The sequence below is a fragment of the Rhinoraja longicauda genome, chromosome 14 (assembly GCF_053455715.1).
Source record: "Rhinoraja longicauda isolate Sanriku21f chromosome 14, sRhiLon1.1, whole genome shotgun sequence".
NCBI lineage: Eukaryota > Metazoa > Chordata > Chondrichthyes > Rajiformes > Arhynchobatidae > Rhinoraja > Rhinoraja longicauda.
Window position 1 is genome coordinate 14980405 of NC_135966.1, and position 17642 is coordinate 14998046.

General features: G+C 40.5%; 1 protein-coding gene across 1 annotated transcript in view; it reads left to right on the forward strand.

Annotated features, from left to right (window-relative positions):
• Positions 1–6947: 6947 nt before the first annotated feature.
• The window catches only part of pfdn1 (prefoldin subunit 1), a 69091-nt gene continuing 58396 nt past the window's right edge, over positions 6948–17642 (forward strand). The window contains exons 1-2 of the mRNA XM_078411082.1: positions 6948–7055; positions 13983–14149. Of these exons, the coding sequence (XP_078267208.1) occupies positions 7005–7055; positions 13983–14149 (218 nt within the window). The 5' untranslated portion in view covers positions 6948–7004. The remainder of the gene's footprint in view (positions 7056–13982; positions 14150–17642) is intronic.

The following is a 17642-nucleotide window of genomic DNA, read 5'->3' on the forward strand; positions in this document are numbered from 1 at the left end:
ACTAAATTGTGGGCTGTAGCCACATACAATTCCAGTCCCAGAGTCTCATTCACAGAAGCTTAAGGAGCTTAGTCCCAATTTCACATTTATTTTTGATTTGCTGGCTTGTCTTTTGTGTTCCCAAATTCTTGAAAGGGTTGTTCTGCTGGTCCATTGGTGAATTAATTCTAATTTAGATTAGTTTTGTTAATACCAAATAAAGATTCATCCATAAGAATACAAAATAATAGCTTCTGAGTTCCTGTGGAAAAATGATCTCTTGCACAAAATATTGGAGCCAGACGCACCGACCCTTTGATTCTATGCACCGGGGTGCCTCCTGCTGTCCCCCACACAACCTCGGAACACACAGAGCACCTCTGAGGGCACGAGAGGTGAGCGCACAGCTCACTCACTGGCACAGTTCCTCCCCTCCTTCAGCACCATCTGACATTGTACTGAGATTATATATGGACCTGGTGAGACCCCATCTTGAATATCTGTACTGATCTATCCCCCCTTAAAATATATGCTTGTAACAGGATGTGTGTTTACGTCAAATATCACCAACTTTATTCCTGGTAGAAAATTGACTACCCTACAAATTGAGATTGAGCAGACTGGCAAAGAGGTTTATTTCTACTTCTTTTAGTTTCTTTTTAACAATAACACTGAAGGTGACCTTTCAACCCTTTGGGTCTGCTGGCTTTCAGGAAAGTGCCATAAGTCCTTCTCCATGCTCATTCCCCTGTAGAGGCAAATTTCCCTGTAGAACTGCAGATGTTGGTTTACAAAAAATGACACAAGGAGCAGGAGTAACAACAGCAGGATCTCTGGAGATCATGAATAGGTGATGTTTCGGTTCAGAACTCTCCTTCAGACTGATTGTAGGGGGAAAGTTGGAAGAGAGGAGGGACAGGTCAAAGCATGGCAGACAATTGGTGAAAACCTCCCTTGCCTGTGTTCACCTATTATCTGGCACACTTTGTCCTGCCCCTCCTCTCTTCCAGCTTTCCTGTCCCCCTCCACCACCACTGTCAGCATGAGGTTGGATCCTGACCCAAAATATCACCTATCCATGTTCTTCACAGATGGTGTCTGTCCTGCTGAGTTGCTACAGCACTTTGTGCCTTATGTCCCTGCTCCTTTTTCTCAGACATGCCCATTATGCCCTTCCCCACAAGCTCTATCACATCAGGAAAAAAATTGCAATACTTAATTAATCTAACACCTAGCAATCTCACATCCTTGGAATCTTGACGGGTGCTGGAAACACGGGAAAACCCTATGTGGTCACAGGGAGAACAAACAAACTGTACACAGACATCTCCGATTTGAATTGAATCCAGGTTGCTGAAACGGAAGTCTACATTGGGTGCAGTGCCACTGTGCCACCCCTTACACTCTTAGCTATCCTTATTTAGGGCAGCCAGAGTTAATTTCTAACTATCATGACAAGACAGAGCAGCAACTAACATTGTCGTGGGTGACTAGTTTTTGACAAGCTTTTCCAAATCTTGTTTTTGTTTATAGGAACTACCTTGTGATTCACCTGGATGCATTTGTTGGAAGAATCCTGTAAACAACCAGGGCAGGATTTAACTGCTTTTCCTGCTTTAACAGCTTTTTCTATTTCCTATCTCAGGAGACCAACTGCAGCACTTCTGCAATTCTTCAGGGTGTGACCTGGGGATCAAATACTTGAATGTGGGCACCCTACTTTTTCATCAAATGGCCATTCACATTTAAATAGTTTAAATGGTACTGTAAAGTTGAATTATAGTTCGTCAATTCAAAACATTCCTGTAATGAAAATTCAATCTTGAGGTTTGAGATAATATAATTTGATGAATGCAAACAAGGCAGGACAATATACACTAAGTGGCAAATTGGCATAGAAGAATGTGGTATTTTAAAGTGCATGTCCTCATATGTTTTAACTTACTGAGTAATTAGGAAAGCTGGTTAAAAACTTTTATAGATAGCTAACGTACAGAATAGTGTAGAGCTTTCTGTACGTAGTGTGTAGCGTGGATAGAGTAGATATGGAGAGGGCGATAATAGGACTAGAGGTCATAGCCGCAAAATTAAAGGACGTTCTTTTAGAAAGGAGATGAGGACAATAGACAATAGACAATAGGTGCAGGAGTAGGCCATTCAGCCCTTCGAGCCAGCACCGCCATTCAATGCGATCATGGCTGATCACTCTCAATCAGTACCCCGTTCCTGCCTTCTCCCCATACCCCCTCACTCCGCTATCCTTAAGAGCTCTATCCAGCTCTCTCTTGAAAGCATCCAACGAACTGGCCTCCACTGCCTTCTGAGGCAGAGAATTCCACACCTTCATCACTCTCTGACTGAAAAAGTTCTTCCTCATCTCCGTTCTAAATGGCCTACCCCTTATTCTTAAACTGTGGCCCCTTGTTCTGGACTCCCCCAACATTGGGAACATGTTTCCTGCCTCTAATGTGTCCAATCCCCTAATTATCTTATATGTTTCAATAAGATCCCCCCTCATCCTTCTAAATTCCAGTGTATACAAGCCTAATTGCTCCAGCCTTTCAACATACGACAGTCCCGCCATTCCGGGAATTAACCTAGTGAACCTACGCTGCACGCCCTCAATAGCAAGAATATCCTTCCTCAAATTTGGAGACCAAAACTGCACACAGTACTCCAGGTGCGGTCTCACCAGGGCCCGGTACAACTGTAGAAGGACCTCTTTGCTCCTATACTCAACTCCTCTTGTTACGAAGGCCAACATTCCATTGGCTTTCTTCACTGCCTGCTGTACCTGCATGCTTCCTTTCAGTGACTGATGCACTAGGACACCCAGATCTCGTTGAACATCCCCTCTTCCTAACTTGACAGCATTCAGATAATAATCTGCCTTTCTATTCTTACTTCCAAAGTGAATAACCTCACACTTATCTACATTAAACAGCATCTGCCATGTATCCGCCCACTCACACAACCTGTCCAAGTCACCCTGCAGCCTTATTGCATCTTCCTCACAATTCCTCACAATTCACACTACCCCCCAGCTTAGTATCATCTGCAAATTTGCTAATGGTACTTTTAATCCCTTCATCTAAGTCATTAATGTATATCGTAAATAGCTGGGGTCTCAGCACCGAACCTTGCGGTACCCCACTGGTCACTGCCTGCCATTCCGAAAGGGACCCATTTATCCCCACTCTTTGCTTTCTGTCTGTCAACCAATTTTCTATCCATGTCAGTACCCTACCCCCAATACCATGTGCTCTAATTTTGCCCACTAATCTCCTATGTGGGACCTTGTCGAAGGCTTTCTGAAAGTCGAGGTACACCACATCCACTGACTCTCCCCTGTCAATTTTCCTAGTTACATCCTCAAAAAATTCCAGTAGATTTGTCAAGCATGATTTCCCCTTCGTAAATCCATGCTGACTCGGAATGATCCTGTTACTGCTATCCAAATGCTCATCAATTTCGTCTTTTATAATTGACTCCAGCATCTTCCCCACCACTGATGTCAGACTAACTGGTCTATAATTACCCGTTTTCTCTCTCCCTCCTTTCTTAAAAAGTGGGATAACATTTGCTATCCTCCAATCCACAGGAACTGATCCTGAATCTATAGAACATTGAAAAATGATCTCCAATGCTTCCACTATTTCTAGAGCCACCTCCTTAAGTACCCTGGGATGCAGACCATCAGGCCCTGGGGATTTATCAGCCTTCAGTCCCATCAGTCTACCCAATTTCCTGCCTAATATGGATTTCCTTCAGTTCCTCCATCACCCTAGGTTCTCCGGCCCCTAGAACATTTGGGAGATTGTGTGTATCTTCCTCAGTGAAGACAGATCCAAAGTAACGGTTTAACTCGTCTGCCATTTCTTTGTTCTCCATAATAAATTCCCCTGCTTCTGTCTTCAAGGGACCCACATTTGCCTTGACTATTTTTTTCCTCTTCACGTACCTAAAAAAACTTTTGCTATCCTCCTTTATATTATTGGCTAGTTTACCCTCGTACCTCATCTTTTCTCCCCGTAGTCCCAATCCTCTGTCTTCCCACTCTTCTTTGCTATGTTATACTTCCTCTCCTTAATTTTTATGCTGTCCTTGACTTCCCTCGTCAGCCACAGGTGTCTCTTACTCCCCTTAGAGTCTTTCCGCCTCTTTGGGATAAATTGATCCTGCAACCTCTGCATTATTCCCAGGAATACCTGCCATTGCTGTACTACCGTCTTCCCTGCTAGGGCCTCCTTCCAGTCAATTTTGGCCAGCTCCTGCCTCATGCCTCTGTAATCCCCTTTGCTATACTGTAATACTGACACTTCCGATTTTCCCTTCTGCCTTTCCATTTGCAGAGTAAAACTTATCATGTTGTGATCACTGCCTCCTAATGGCTCTTTTACCTCTAGTCCCCTTATCAGATCAGGATCATTACACAACACTAAATCCAGAATTGCCTTCTCCCTGGTAGGCTCCAGTACAAGCTGTTCTAAGAATTCACCTCGAAGGCACTCTACAAACTCTCTTTCCTGGGGTCCATTTCCAACCTGATTTTCCCAGTCTACCTGCATGTTGAAATCTCCCATAACCACCGTAGCATCACATTTGTGACACGCCAATTTTATCTCCTGATTCAACTTGCACCCTATGTCGAGGCTACTGTTTGGGGGCCTATAGATAACTCCCATTAGGGACTTTTTACCCTTACAATTCCTCATTTCTATCCATACTGATTCAACATCTCCTGATTCTATGTCACCCCTTGCAAGGGAATGAATATCATTCCTTACCAGCAGAGCAACCCCACCCCCTCTGCCCACCTGTCTGTCTTTTCTATACGTTGTGTACCCCTGAATATTCAGTTCCCAGCCCTGGTCCTCTTGTAGCCATGTCTCAGTGATCCCTACAACATCATACTTGCCCATGACTAACTGAGCCTCAAGCTCATCCACTTTATTTTTTATACTACGCGCATTTAAGTACAACACTTTAACTTCTGTATTTACCTCCCCTCTCACATCGGTCACAAATGGCCCTGCCCTTAATCTCTTTTCCCCTCTAGAACTTCTGTTCCCATTCTTCCGAGAGTCTTCTGCAATATCTCCTGTATTCCCTTTAACCTCATCTTCATATTCACAATTTGTTAACCCCTCCCCCCCACTACTTAGTTTAAAGCCACAGGTGTCGCACTAGCAAACCTGCCTGCCAGAATGTTTGTCCCCCTGCTGTTAAGATGTAACCCGGAATTTCTTTTGTCAGAGGGTGGTGAATCTGTGGAATTCTTTGCCACAGCAGGCTGTGGAGGCAGTCTATGGATATATTTAAGGCAGAGATAGATAGATTCTTGATTAGTACGGACGTCAGAGGTTATGGGGAGGAGGCAGGAGAATGGGGTTAGGAAGGAGAGATAGATCAGTCATGATTGAATGGTGGAGTAGACTTGATGGGCCGAATGGCCTAATTCTGCTCCTATTACTTATGATCTTATGGGCTAAGGTATAAAATACAGAGCAGGGAAATCCTGTTAAAACTGTTTAACACATTAGCTAATCATAACCTACAATACTGTATATAATTCAGCACAGAAAGAAGAAATAACATGCTCAACTAGAGAGGTGATTTATGAGGATGTTGCCTGGATTGTGGAATTTAATTGTGGTGCAAGGTTAGATTGGATGCGGTTGTTTTCTTTGCTAACTGGGGAGATTGAATAAAAATATGTATAGAAATTTGAAAAGTTTAGAAAGTTTGAACAGGATAGAACAATTTAATCAATGGAGGTTTCATTAACTAGGAAACATCAATTTCAGGTTATTGTAAAAAGAACCAGGTGGGATTTTCTTTTAACCTAATGGGGTGATAGGAAGGGTTAGAAAATTAATGGATGTAAAGGTGGTGGAAGCAGAGATTCACATCATATTTAAAAGGTAAATAGAAGAGCCCTGTTATGGCCTACTGGTGCTAGTAGACTCAAATTAACCCAAATTGCTTTTCATGGCAGGTATGATTATGATGGACTGAATGGCACCTATTCTATGTCACAAATCAATATAATTCTATATGGCATCCAACTCAATCCACATTGGTAATTGGATTTGATCCAATTTCCAATTCTATAAGTGTCTAGAGGAATGCATGCCAAAGAAAAGAATCCGTGTTCTTCAACCAGAAACCATGAATGAACAATGAGGTCCATTCCCAGGTGAAGGCCAAGACCACTGTGTACGTCAAACAATCCTGAGTGGTACAAGAAACCTTGCCACGATCTTCGCAAAGCCATCAGGAATGCCAAGAGACAATACTTGGACAAACTTGTGTGCTAGCATAACCACTCGGACACCTGGTGACCGTGGCAAGGCTTGAATACTATAACAGGCTATAAAGCAAAGTCAGGCAGCATCACCAGCAACAGTGCAGCCCCTGCCTGTTGAACGTAAAGCATTCTATGTTTGTTTTGAGCAGAAGACCAACCGTGCAATAACATCCATTATGAAAGACTCGAGTATGCTTGTTCCTATGGTCACCATTGCAGAAGTAAGATCGGCCTTCTGGAGGGTGAACCCTCGAAGGCAACTTGCTCAGATGGAGTCCCTGGCTCTGCCCTTAGGAACTGCACGGACCAACTAGCAAGTGTTCATCTTTACTCTCTCGCTACTCCGTTCTGCGGTACTCATTTGCTTCAGGAAGACCACTTTCACCCTGGTGCCAGAGAAAAGCAAAATCTCACGCATTAATAACTACTATCCAGTGGCCTTGATGTCCACCATCATGAAGTGCTTTGGGAGGTCGATTGTGACACACATGAACTCCAGCTTACCAAGCAAGACTTGATCCACAGCGGAGATGGGGGGGGGGAGGATCAGGCTCAGTCAGGCACATGGACAGGAAAGGTGTGGAGTGATAGGGTTCAGGCACAAACAAATGCGACCAAATCCGTGAGGCAACTTGGTGGGCATGGAGCAGATGGGCCGAAAGGTCTGCCGTGGCCCGTGGGGCTTCACGACTCTGTGAGAGGAGGCGAGCTGCGCATGCTCACCTCTCCAAACATGGCCGCCCCCGTGGACCTGGAGCTGAAGAAGGTAAAGGGAGGCCGCGGATCTTTAAAACTTCGTGCACGGTCGCTCATTTGATCGCCAATTCAACGTATCTGTGATTGACAAGCACGTGTTAGCGGGGCAACTTTTAAAATCGGGGTTATTTTTCGTTTTCAGCAGATGTTTCATGCTGTTTGTTCAGGCCTTGTACCGGCGAGACCTCACGCTGTCGTTCTGAAGTACCGTTCCTGGGTACAATGAACTCCCAGCAAATCATTAAGTACTTTCTCGGCCTTCTATTTTCACGTTGTAACCCGTTCGAGCAAAGATTTAGGTCATTTCATCAGCGGGAGAGCTGTTTGGGCTGTTTGAACAGGAAGGAAACGGGATGGTGGCAATACCTGTTGAAAACAAAAGTCATTTTTATGCCTAATCGAAATTGTTGACAGAGCAAATTATCTTTAAATGCAAATAATACTTTATAAAGTGCGTAGCACGTTCGTCTGTCTCTGAAAGTGAAGGACGGATCTTTATTTTGTCTTATGCATGTAGCTGATGATTGACCTCGGACATTACCAGATTTTTTTCGCATTCGCATTATTTCATTCAACTTCCTAAATCTAGTAAAGGCATTCATAATGACATTTTTCCATTCCGTGTTTATCTTCTGTCCTTCATGGCTCAAAAGTTTCTCAACTAATTTACTTAAACTCCTGGATAATTGGGTAATAATGACAAATATTCAGTTCTGGGCACCATGTTATAGGAAAGATGTTGTCAAGCTGGAAAGGGTACAGAAAATATTTATGAGGATGTTGCCAGGACTCGAGGGTCTGTGCAGTTGGGAGAGGTTTAGTAGACTTGGACTATTCATTGGAGTGCAGGAGGATGAGGTGTGATTTTATAGAGGTGTATAAAATCATGGGAGGAATAGATCGGGTAGATGCACAGACTCTCTTGCCCAGAGTAGGAGAATTGAGGATTAGAGACCTATGGTTAAGGTGAAGGGAAAAAGATTTAATAGGAATCTGAAGGGTAACTTTTTCACACAGAGGATGGTGGGTGTATGGAACGAGCTGCCAGAGGAGGTAGTTGAGGCAAGGACTATCGCAATGTTTAAGAAACAGTTAGACAGGTACATGGATAGGACAAGTTTGGAGGGATATGGGCCAATCGCAGGCAGGTGGGTCTGGTGTAGCTGTGATATGTTGGCTGGTGTGGGCAAATTGGGCCGAAGGGCCTGTTTCCCCACTGTATGACTACGAAACCTTTGACTCTATAACATGACTTTCACAAAATGTGTCTTAGGATGGAATGTGATGGCAGTGTTGCATTCATTGCCCATCCGTTTTATTGAGAAAACATTTCCTGTGAAATGGTGCAGGGTTATGGTGATGATGCATTAAGAGTATTTTTAAACCGGGAGATCAATGTTATCCTATATTGAAGGTACTGCGATTAAATGTTGAAGTTTGAAGACATGTTAGGCAGGCGAGGACTATATTTTTTGGAATGCAGGAGGATGAGGAGTGATCTTATCCAGGTGTATGAGATCACGAGGGGAATAGAAAGGGTAAATGCACAGTATTTTACCCATAGTAGGGGGATCAAGAACCAGAGGACATAGGTTTAAGGTGAAGGGGGAAAGATTTAATCGGAATCTGATGGATAATTTTTTCATGCAAAGGCTGCTAGTTATATGGAATAAAGTGCCTGAGGAGGTAGTTGAGGCAGGAACTATAACCATATTTTTAATTTTTTTAATTTTTTTTTGTTTTTGAAAAGCATATGTACAGATAGAAATAAAAGACAAATTTGTTACAAAGTATTTACATAGCTTCAATTTTAAATTTTTTAAAGAGAGAAAATAAAAAATAAAGAAGAAAGAAAAAAAACTATAAACTATTGGGAAGAGAGAATAAAAAAAAATTAAAAAAAGGTATAACTATAAAAATTAAAGGGGGTAGATCCGGGAGACAATAACCACAGTTGTACATCCAACCCTAAACTCAAGTTTCAACTTTAAATTTAAAATTTTTATTTTAGTCCTGTGTCAAACCCATTTACTTTTCTAAAAATTCAATAAATGGAGACCATATTTTAAAAAATAAATCAGGTTTGTCAATTAAGGCAAATCTTATTTTTTCCAAATGCAGGGTCTCTGTCATTTCCGTAGTCCACATTTTAATTGTGGGGGTTATTGTTTTTTTCCAAAATTTAAGTATTAATTTTTCGCAGTTATTAAACTGTAATCAAGAAAATGTACCTGACTTGTTGTAAAGTTTGTAGTATGTTCTGATAATCGTAATATAATTAATTTTGGATCCATATCCAATTGCTTGTTGATAACTTTAGAAACCATTTAAAAAATATCCAACCAGAAATTTTGCATTTTTATGCAAGTTACGAAAATATGAGTTAAATTAGCTTCTTGAAATTGACATTTATCACAAATAGGAGAGATACTAGGAAAAATCCTATTTAATTTTGTCTTCGAATAATGTAATCTATGTATTATTTTAAATTGTATTAAGGAATGTCTAGTATTTAATGAACATTGGTGTATATGTTGTAAACTTTCATCCCATATATCTTGCATTATGAGTTGGTTCAATTCGTCCTCCCATGCTCGTCTATATGATTTTGATGACGGAATGTCAGTATCTAGGAGAGTATTATAAATAACGGATATTAATTTATTTGAATTATAATGTCGATTCAGGCATACATCAAGAGTTTCTGGACCTCTAAATTTATATTCTTGCATGTGTAATTTTACATAATCTCTAAGTTGTAAATATCTAAAATAATTATTCTCATGTAATCCGTACTTCTGCTGTAAATCCTGAAAAGAAAGAAACGTTCCCTTATGATAAAGATCTCCCACCCTTTTAATTCCATAACTTTTCCATTGAGCAAATCCTCTATCTAAAACAGACGGTTTAAAAGAAGGGTTATTCGCAATAGGGAGGAAAGCAGATAATTTACTCAGTTTTAAAGTAAGATTTAATTGTTTCCAGGTACGGATAACACTGTGTATAATCGGATTACCTCCATATGTTTTTTTATTTAAATTTATTGGAGCTAAGAGAATCGCACCAATATCAAATGGTAAACAATCCTCTTTCTCCATCTTTAACCAATCCGGTTGTTGATCAGTGTCATCCAACCAGCAGGTTATATTTTTAATATTAACCGCCCTATAATAAAATAAGAAGTTAGGTAAGGCAATTCCTCCATTAGTTTTAGACTTACATAGATGTCTTTTATTTATTCTATGAGTCTTGTAGTCCCAAATAAAATTAGTAATAATTGAATCAATTAAAAAAAAAAACTTTTTTGGAAGATAGATCGGAATTGCTATAACCATATTTAAGAGGCATTTGGACAGGTGCTTGGAGAGGAAAGGTTTAGAGGGATATGGGTCAAATGTGGGCAGGTGGGACTAGTGTATATGGGCACCCCGGTTGGCATGGGAAAGTTGGGCTGAAAACCCTGTTTCTGTGCTGTATGTCTCTATGACTATTAATTAAACTGTAACTTGGAATACAGTGCACTCAGAAAGTATTCAGACCCCTTCACTTTTTCCACATTTTGTTACGTTACAGCCTTATTTTAAAATGGATTAAATTCATCTTTTTTATCATCCACGCACAATGCCCCAGAATGAAGAAGCGAAAACAGGTGTTTAGAAATTTTTGTAAAGTAATTAAAAAGAAATAACTGAAATATCACATTTACATAAGTATTCAGACCCTTTGCTATGACACTCAAAATTGAGCTTGTTTCCATTGATTTTCCTTGAGATGTTTCTACAACTTGATTGCAGCCCACCAGTGGTAAATTATATAGAAACATAGAAACATAGAAAATAGGTGCAGGAGTAGGCCATTCGGCCCTTCGAGCCTGCACCGCCATTCAATATGATCATGGCTGATCATCCAGCTCAGTAACCTGTACCTGCCTTCTCTCCATACCCCCTGATCCCTTTAGCAAAAAGGGCCACATCTAACTCCCTCTTAAATATAGACAATGAACTGGCTTCAACTACCTTCTGTGGCAGAGAATTCCACAGACTCACCACTCTCTGTGTGAAGAAATGTTTTCTCATCTCGGTCCTAAAAGACTTCCCCCTTATCCTTAAGCTGTGACCCCTGGTTCTGGACTCCCCCAACATCGGGAACAATCTTCCCACATCTAGCCTCTCCAACCCCTTAAGAATTTTATATGTTTCTATAAGATCCCCCCTCAGTTTGATTGGATACCATATTGATTGGACATGATTTGACCGCGGGAGAAGATGGCAGGGGAAGAGAAAAGACATTCTGGCCTCCATCACAGTGAGGAGGGGACTGGAGGAGACTCACTGTGATGGATGTTTCTTTTTTGTTGTGTTGGTTGGGGTTGTGTAATTTGTTTATTTTATTACACTTATTGTTGGATTGTGGGTGACTAAATTTCGTCCAAAAAACTTTCGACAAATAAAGATATCCTGAATTTGGAAAGGCACACACCTGTCTATATAAGGTCCCACATTTGACAGTGCATGTCAGAACAAAAACCAAGCCAGGAAGACGAGGCAATTGTCCGTAGACCTCCAAGACAGGATTGTGTCGAGACACAGATCTGGGGAAGGGTATAAAACAATTTCTGCAGCATTGCAGGTTCTGAAGAGCACAGTGGGCTCCTTCATTCTTAAATGGAAGAACTTTGGAACCTCCAGGACTCTTCATAGAGCTGGCTGCCCAGGCAAACTGAACAATCGGGGGAGAAGGGCCTTGGTCAGGGAGGTGACCAAGAACCTGATGGTCACTCTGACAGAGCCCCAGAGTTCCTCTGTGAGGATGGGAGAACCTTCCAGAAGGACAACTATATCTGCAGCACTCCACCAATCAGGCCTTTATGGTAGAGTGACCAGACAGAAGCCACTCCTCAGTAAAAGGCACATGACAGCCCACTTGGAGTTTGCCAAAAGGTCCCTAAAGGATTCTCAGACCATGAGAAACAAGATTCTCTGGTCTGATGCAACCAAGATTGAACTCTTTGGCCTGAATGCCAAGCATCACCGCTCATCACCTGGCCAGTACCATACCTACGGTGAAGCATGGTGGTGGCAGCTTCATGCTGTGGGGATGTTTTTCAGCACCAGGAACTGGGAGACTGGTCAGGATCAAGGGAAAGATGAATGGAGCAAAGTACAGAGAGATCCTTGATGAAAACCTGCTCCAGAGCATTCTGGACCTCAGACTGGGGTGGAGGTTCACCTTCCAACAGGACAACGACCCTAAGCACACAGCCAAGACAAAGCAGGAGTGGCTTTGTGATAAGTCTGTGAATGTCCTTGAGTGGCCCAGCTAGAGCCCGGACTTGAACCCGATCGAACATCTCTGGAGGGACGTGAAAATAGCTGTACATCGACGCTCCCCTTCCAACCTGACAGAGCTTGAGAGGATCTGCAGAGAAGAAGGGGAGAAATTACCCAAATACAGGTGTGCCAAGCTTGTAGCATCATACCCAAGAAGATTTGAGGCTGTAATCGCTGCCAAAGGTGCCTCAACAAAGTACTGAGTAAAGGGTCTGAATATTTATGTAAATGTGATATTTCAGTTATTTATTTTTAATTACTTTGCAAAAATTTCTAAACACCTGTTTTCACTTTTTATTATGGGATATTGTGTGTAGATTGATGATTTAAAAAAAAGAATTTAATCCATTTTAAAATAAGGCTGTAACATAACAAATTGTGGAAAAAGTGAAGGGGTCTGAATACTTTCTGAATGCACTCTATGTCTGCAATTCAGTTAGGTGAGGTAAAGCTTGAATAATTGTACACCATATGTAACATTTCTAGTTACACAAGAGAGTGTAGATGCCGGAATCCTGGGCAAAAACAGAGTTGTGGAAGAACTCAACGGTCCAGACAGTATCTGTGAAGGGAAATGGACAAATGGACCCATTGTCCATTGGTTTGGGACCAATGATTGAGGCTGCAGTAGTTGGATCACATAACCTGAGATATTAATTGATATTGGATTCTAAATTACATTAGTTGATATTGGAATCGACATTTTCCAGGCGTTAAGGATGCATATTAAGTAGAATAACATTGTTCAAATCCTAATACCTCAATGTTAATTCCTCTTAACCGTTTATTGTGCATCGTAGAAATGTTAGGAATTTATTTCAAGCCTACAATGCTAGGCTTCACAGTACCATTATAAATGTAAATTTTGGAATTTTGTAAGAAAAATAATTTAAATGCAAGTTAAAAATCCATCTCCATATTGGTAAATCTATTTTTTTCAATTATTAAATAAATTTCATTTCAATCCAAGCTATGGAAATTAGAATATTTATTTCACTGCAATGGTTTTATAAAACAAAGGAAATTTTTTTTGGTAACTCACTAATTATACAATTTTAATTTAAATATAGGTTGAAAGGAGATTCACTCTTTGGCTTTTCCATGATAGCTAGGAACTTTGCTGGATTAAATTGATACGGTTTACTTTGCATAAAATAAGATTACTCTCTTGCAAATCACTTCAAAAGTAATTCAGAGACTTAAGAAACTGCAGCTGTTGGAATCTTGGACAGAACACAATAATGCTGGAGTAACTCAGCAGGTCAGGCAGCATTTCTGGAAGACATGGATGGGGTCAAGACCCATTAAAAAATGATTTGAGTTGAATACTACATGCATAACTGGAAAACAATTTTATCTTGGCATCATGCTTGCTTTTTACTGCATTTCTGCAAAATGGAAAGATGGGCATGGAGGAGATAGTACAATGTAATATAAAAGCAATAAAGATTTTGACAGAACCACTCCGATTTCACCAAAAAATACTCATTGGACTCAAGAAAATAGTATGCCCCAGATAAAATGCCATTATGAATTGTTATGCCAATAAATGATTAACTTCAAACCAAATTCATCATATTTTTTAATTATTTCCATACTTTCCTCAGGCTTTTGCTGAATTACAGACCAAAGTGCTTGATACACAACAAAAGGTGAAACTTGCAGATTTGCAGATTGAACAATTAAATAGAAACAAAAAACATGCAAATTTAACAGATGGAGAAATAGCTGCACTGCCAGAAGAAGCACGCATGTATGAAGGTGTTGGTAGAATGTAAGTATTATTATTTTAAACTCCTAACCTATTGAATCTTTTAAAGTTTGTTGTCCTTCACAGCTTGCATTATTATTGAATGAGTCAGTGGGGTTCATCGTTTCAACATTGCTTCGTGACAAGGAGAAATTAAAGGGCCATTAGGGCGGCACGGTAGCGCAGCGGTAGAGTTGCTGCTTTACAGCGAATGCAGCGCCGGAGACTCAGGTTCGATCCTGACTACGGGTGCTGCACTGTAAGGAGTTTGTACGTTCTCCCCGTGACCTGCGTGGGTTTTCTCCGAGATCTTCGGTTTCCTCCCACACTCCAAAGACGTACAGGTATGTAGGTTAATTGGCTGGGTAAATGTAAAAAATTGTCCCTAGTGGGTGTAGGATAGTGTTAATGTACGGAGATCACTGGGCGGCACGGACTTGGAGGGCCGAAAGGGCCTGTTTCCGGCTGTATATATATGATATGATATGATTAATAACTCTTGTACATTTTTTCTGTCAGAGCAGTGTATGTGTAGACTTTGAAGGCCACCTTGACAGGCAAATAGAAGAAAATGTTTTGTAGTAATTTAAGTTTATACAAGTAAATTAAAATAGAAAATACTGGTGCTTGTAGAAATGGTTGGTGTATTATAAAATTTCAGCTCCTTCAAAATTCCTTTCTAGAAGGAGATTTGCTGTCCTTGATCTGTCTGAACCATATGTGAATTCTGTTTGTGTAGGGAAAAAATCTGCAGATGCTGGTTAAAATCGAAGGTAGACACAAAATTCTGGAGTAACTCAGTGGGCCGGGCAGCATCTCGGGAGAAAAGGAATGGGTGACGTTTCGGGTCGAGACCCTTCTTCAGACTGATGTCAGGGGAGGGGGCGGGACAAAGATAGAATGTAGTCGAAGACAGGAAGACTAGTGGGAGAACTGGGAAGGGGGAGGGGATAGAGAGGGAAAGCAGGGACTATCTGAAGTTAGAGAAGTCAATGTTCATACTGCTGGGGTGTAAACTACCCAAACGAAATATGAGGTGCTGTTCCTCCAATTTGTGCTGAGCCTCAATCTGACAAGGGAGGAGGTCCAGGACAGAAAGGTCAGATTGGGAATGGGAGGGCGAGTTGAAGTGCTGACCACCGGGAGATCAGGTGACTTCTGTTTGGTTGACTTTAAAACAGCCTTTGAAATGGCCAGGAGGTTACATAGTTCAATCAGATCTTAAGATCTGAAGAAGTGTTGCTGAACTAGACCCATCTATTTTTGAGTTAGTTTTATCCTCATCCATCTATATATTTATGATGGTAGATACAAAATGCTGGAGTAACTCAGCTGGACAGGCAGCATCTCTGGAGAGAAGGTCGACCCGAAACGTCACCCATTCCTTCTCTCCAGAGATGCTGCCTGTCCCGCTGAGTTACTCCAGCATTTTGTGTCTACATTTGATTTAAACCAGCATCTGCAGTTCTTTCCAATATATTTATGATGACATCTTTGGATTTTCCTTAATTTAACTTGATTTTATGTCATGCTTCCATTTTTTATTCCTATTTCCATTTTATTTTGCTCCATTCACTGCTATACTCCTCCAGGCTTTTTGTGGGGTTTTGATTGATTGAAAGACACAGCATGGAAACAGGCCCTTTGGCCCACTGTGTCCTTGCCGACCATTCATACTAGTGCTATGTCATACTAGTGATACACTAGTATGTTGTACGAGTGATATAACTTTATCAGCTGGGCCACTGTGCTGTTGACCTCTTGGCAAAAGGAACACGTTTCTCTTTTGTTTTGCTGTATTTGATCGCATGTGCTTCTTGACAATCATGAGGTTTTAGATTTGGGAGTCGCATCCTTTTACTTTTAAGGCAGTTGTGATCAAAGTTGACTTGCTTCCATTCTGTTTTTTTGGGCTTAACCCATTTGGTTTGGCGTGACCTTGGTTTTGGAATGTAGTTGCTGTCGGTTGAAAATTTCCTGCTAATTCTAACAAATAATTCTATTTCTGCAGGAGATTTGTGGAAAGTGGATAAAACATTGTAGTGAAAAAGATAGAAAAAAAATTCTTGGGCAATGTTTAACTTGTTTAACTCCAATCTTCAGGGAGGTTGGTTCTGTTGTAGACCCCTGGTTAGTATCATGATTTGCATGCTAACTTGCAACAGGTGTAAAATGGAGACTAATTTATGTGGAGGGTTGAATTTGAGGAAGGTATTCTCAATAGATAATCAAATCTTTAGTGAGGGTGCAACTTTAGCTTGATGCAACTTGCCACGAGACCCTGATTTTTCCCAATATGTTACATATCTTATTGGAAATTCAATTAAATGGTGCATAAAAGCACTATCTAATTTCTAGACAATAATCTTTTGTTTTCCTATATAACTAAAGGCAGTGCATTTTATTTCTTTTATTCTGTATGGATTATTTGCATTCCATTGAATTCATGAACAATAGAATTTCCAAATATTGTTTATATTTAAATAGACATGGTAGGAGATTTCCTTTCCTTAGACTCCTGTTCCTGTTTAAAGAATGAGCAGATTGGCAAACTGCCGTGATGCAATTTTTGTTCAGAAATAGTGAATGCTGAAAATAATATGATTAAGGAAATGTTCTGAAGAAAAGCCGCTTTTTAAAAATTTGAAGCTGCCAGCAATTGAAGTTCAATTCCACGTGACTGTGGGGAGAACATACACTCTCCCAATGGCTAGTCTTCACAGAAATGAAGATGACTAATTACATATTTATTATTTCATGTGAGTTTGAAACATGCTATTTAATCATTCCCTAGGTAAACCACTAACACCCATTGCGTGATAATATCTTTCTGAACAAAAATGGCAGAGCAAATAGTTTACTTGAAAAATGTGCTAACAATAAACATATACACTCCAGAAATAGAAGGGTCTTTAAGCACTATTTGGGTGACTGTGTGTTTGGATTGCATAGAATTTTGATTTTTGAATACTTTACCCAGTATCTAGAAATAGATTTTGTGGCCTGCCTTTGTGAATTGAATTGGTTGCAGGTTAATAGATGTTATAGCAATTTGGATGAAGTACACACTTTTTCAGATTGTTGTACAGATGAACCTTTGGTACGATTTCAACTAATATTTATTGAGAAAAGAAACTGGGAAGAGGAAAGTGCATGTGTGTTTGTGTGTCTATCTTCCAACTAAGCTGAAGAGGGACCAGTTAACATTTTTTATTGCTGTCCATTCAACAGATTATTTGGAGATGGTGTGTGGAAGTGTGGTGAGGGAAAAAAAACTGAAACAACTTAGCGAGCTATTGAAAACTGTAGAACAGTCTAGTGGGATATAAGGTTGCAACAAATGTTACGAAACATAATATGAGGCTGATGTACTTGTCATCTCTTTGGCTGGAGTCCAGATGGGAATATTCTATTCAGAGAAATGGTTTCATCATTGTAGCTATACTAAGAAAATTATCTTTCGTTGCATTAATCTTTGCTGGCATTCCATGGCTATATTCAAAGATGGAAGAGAGAG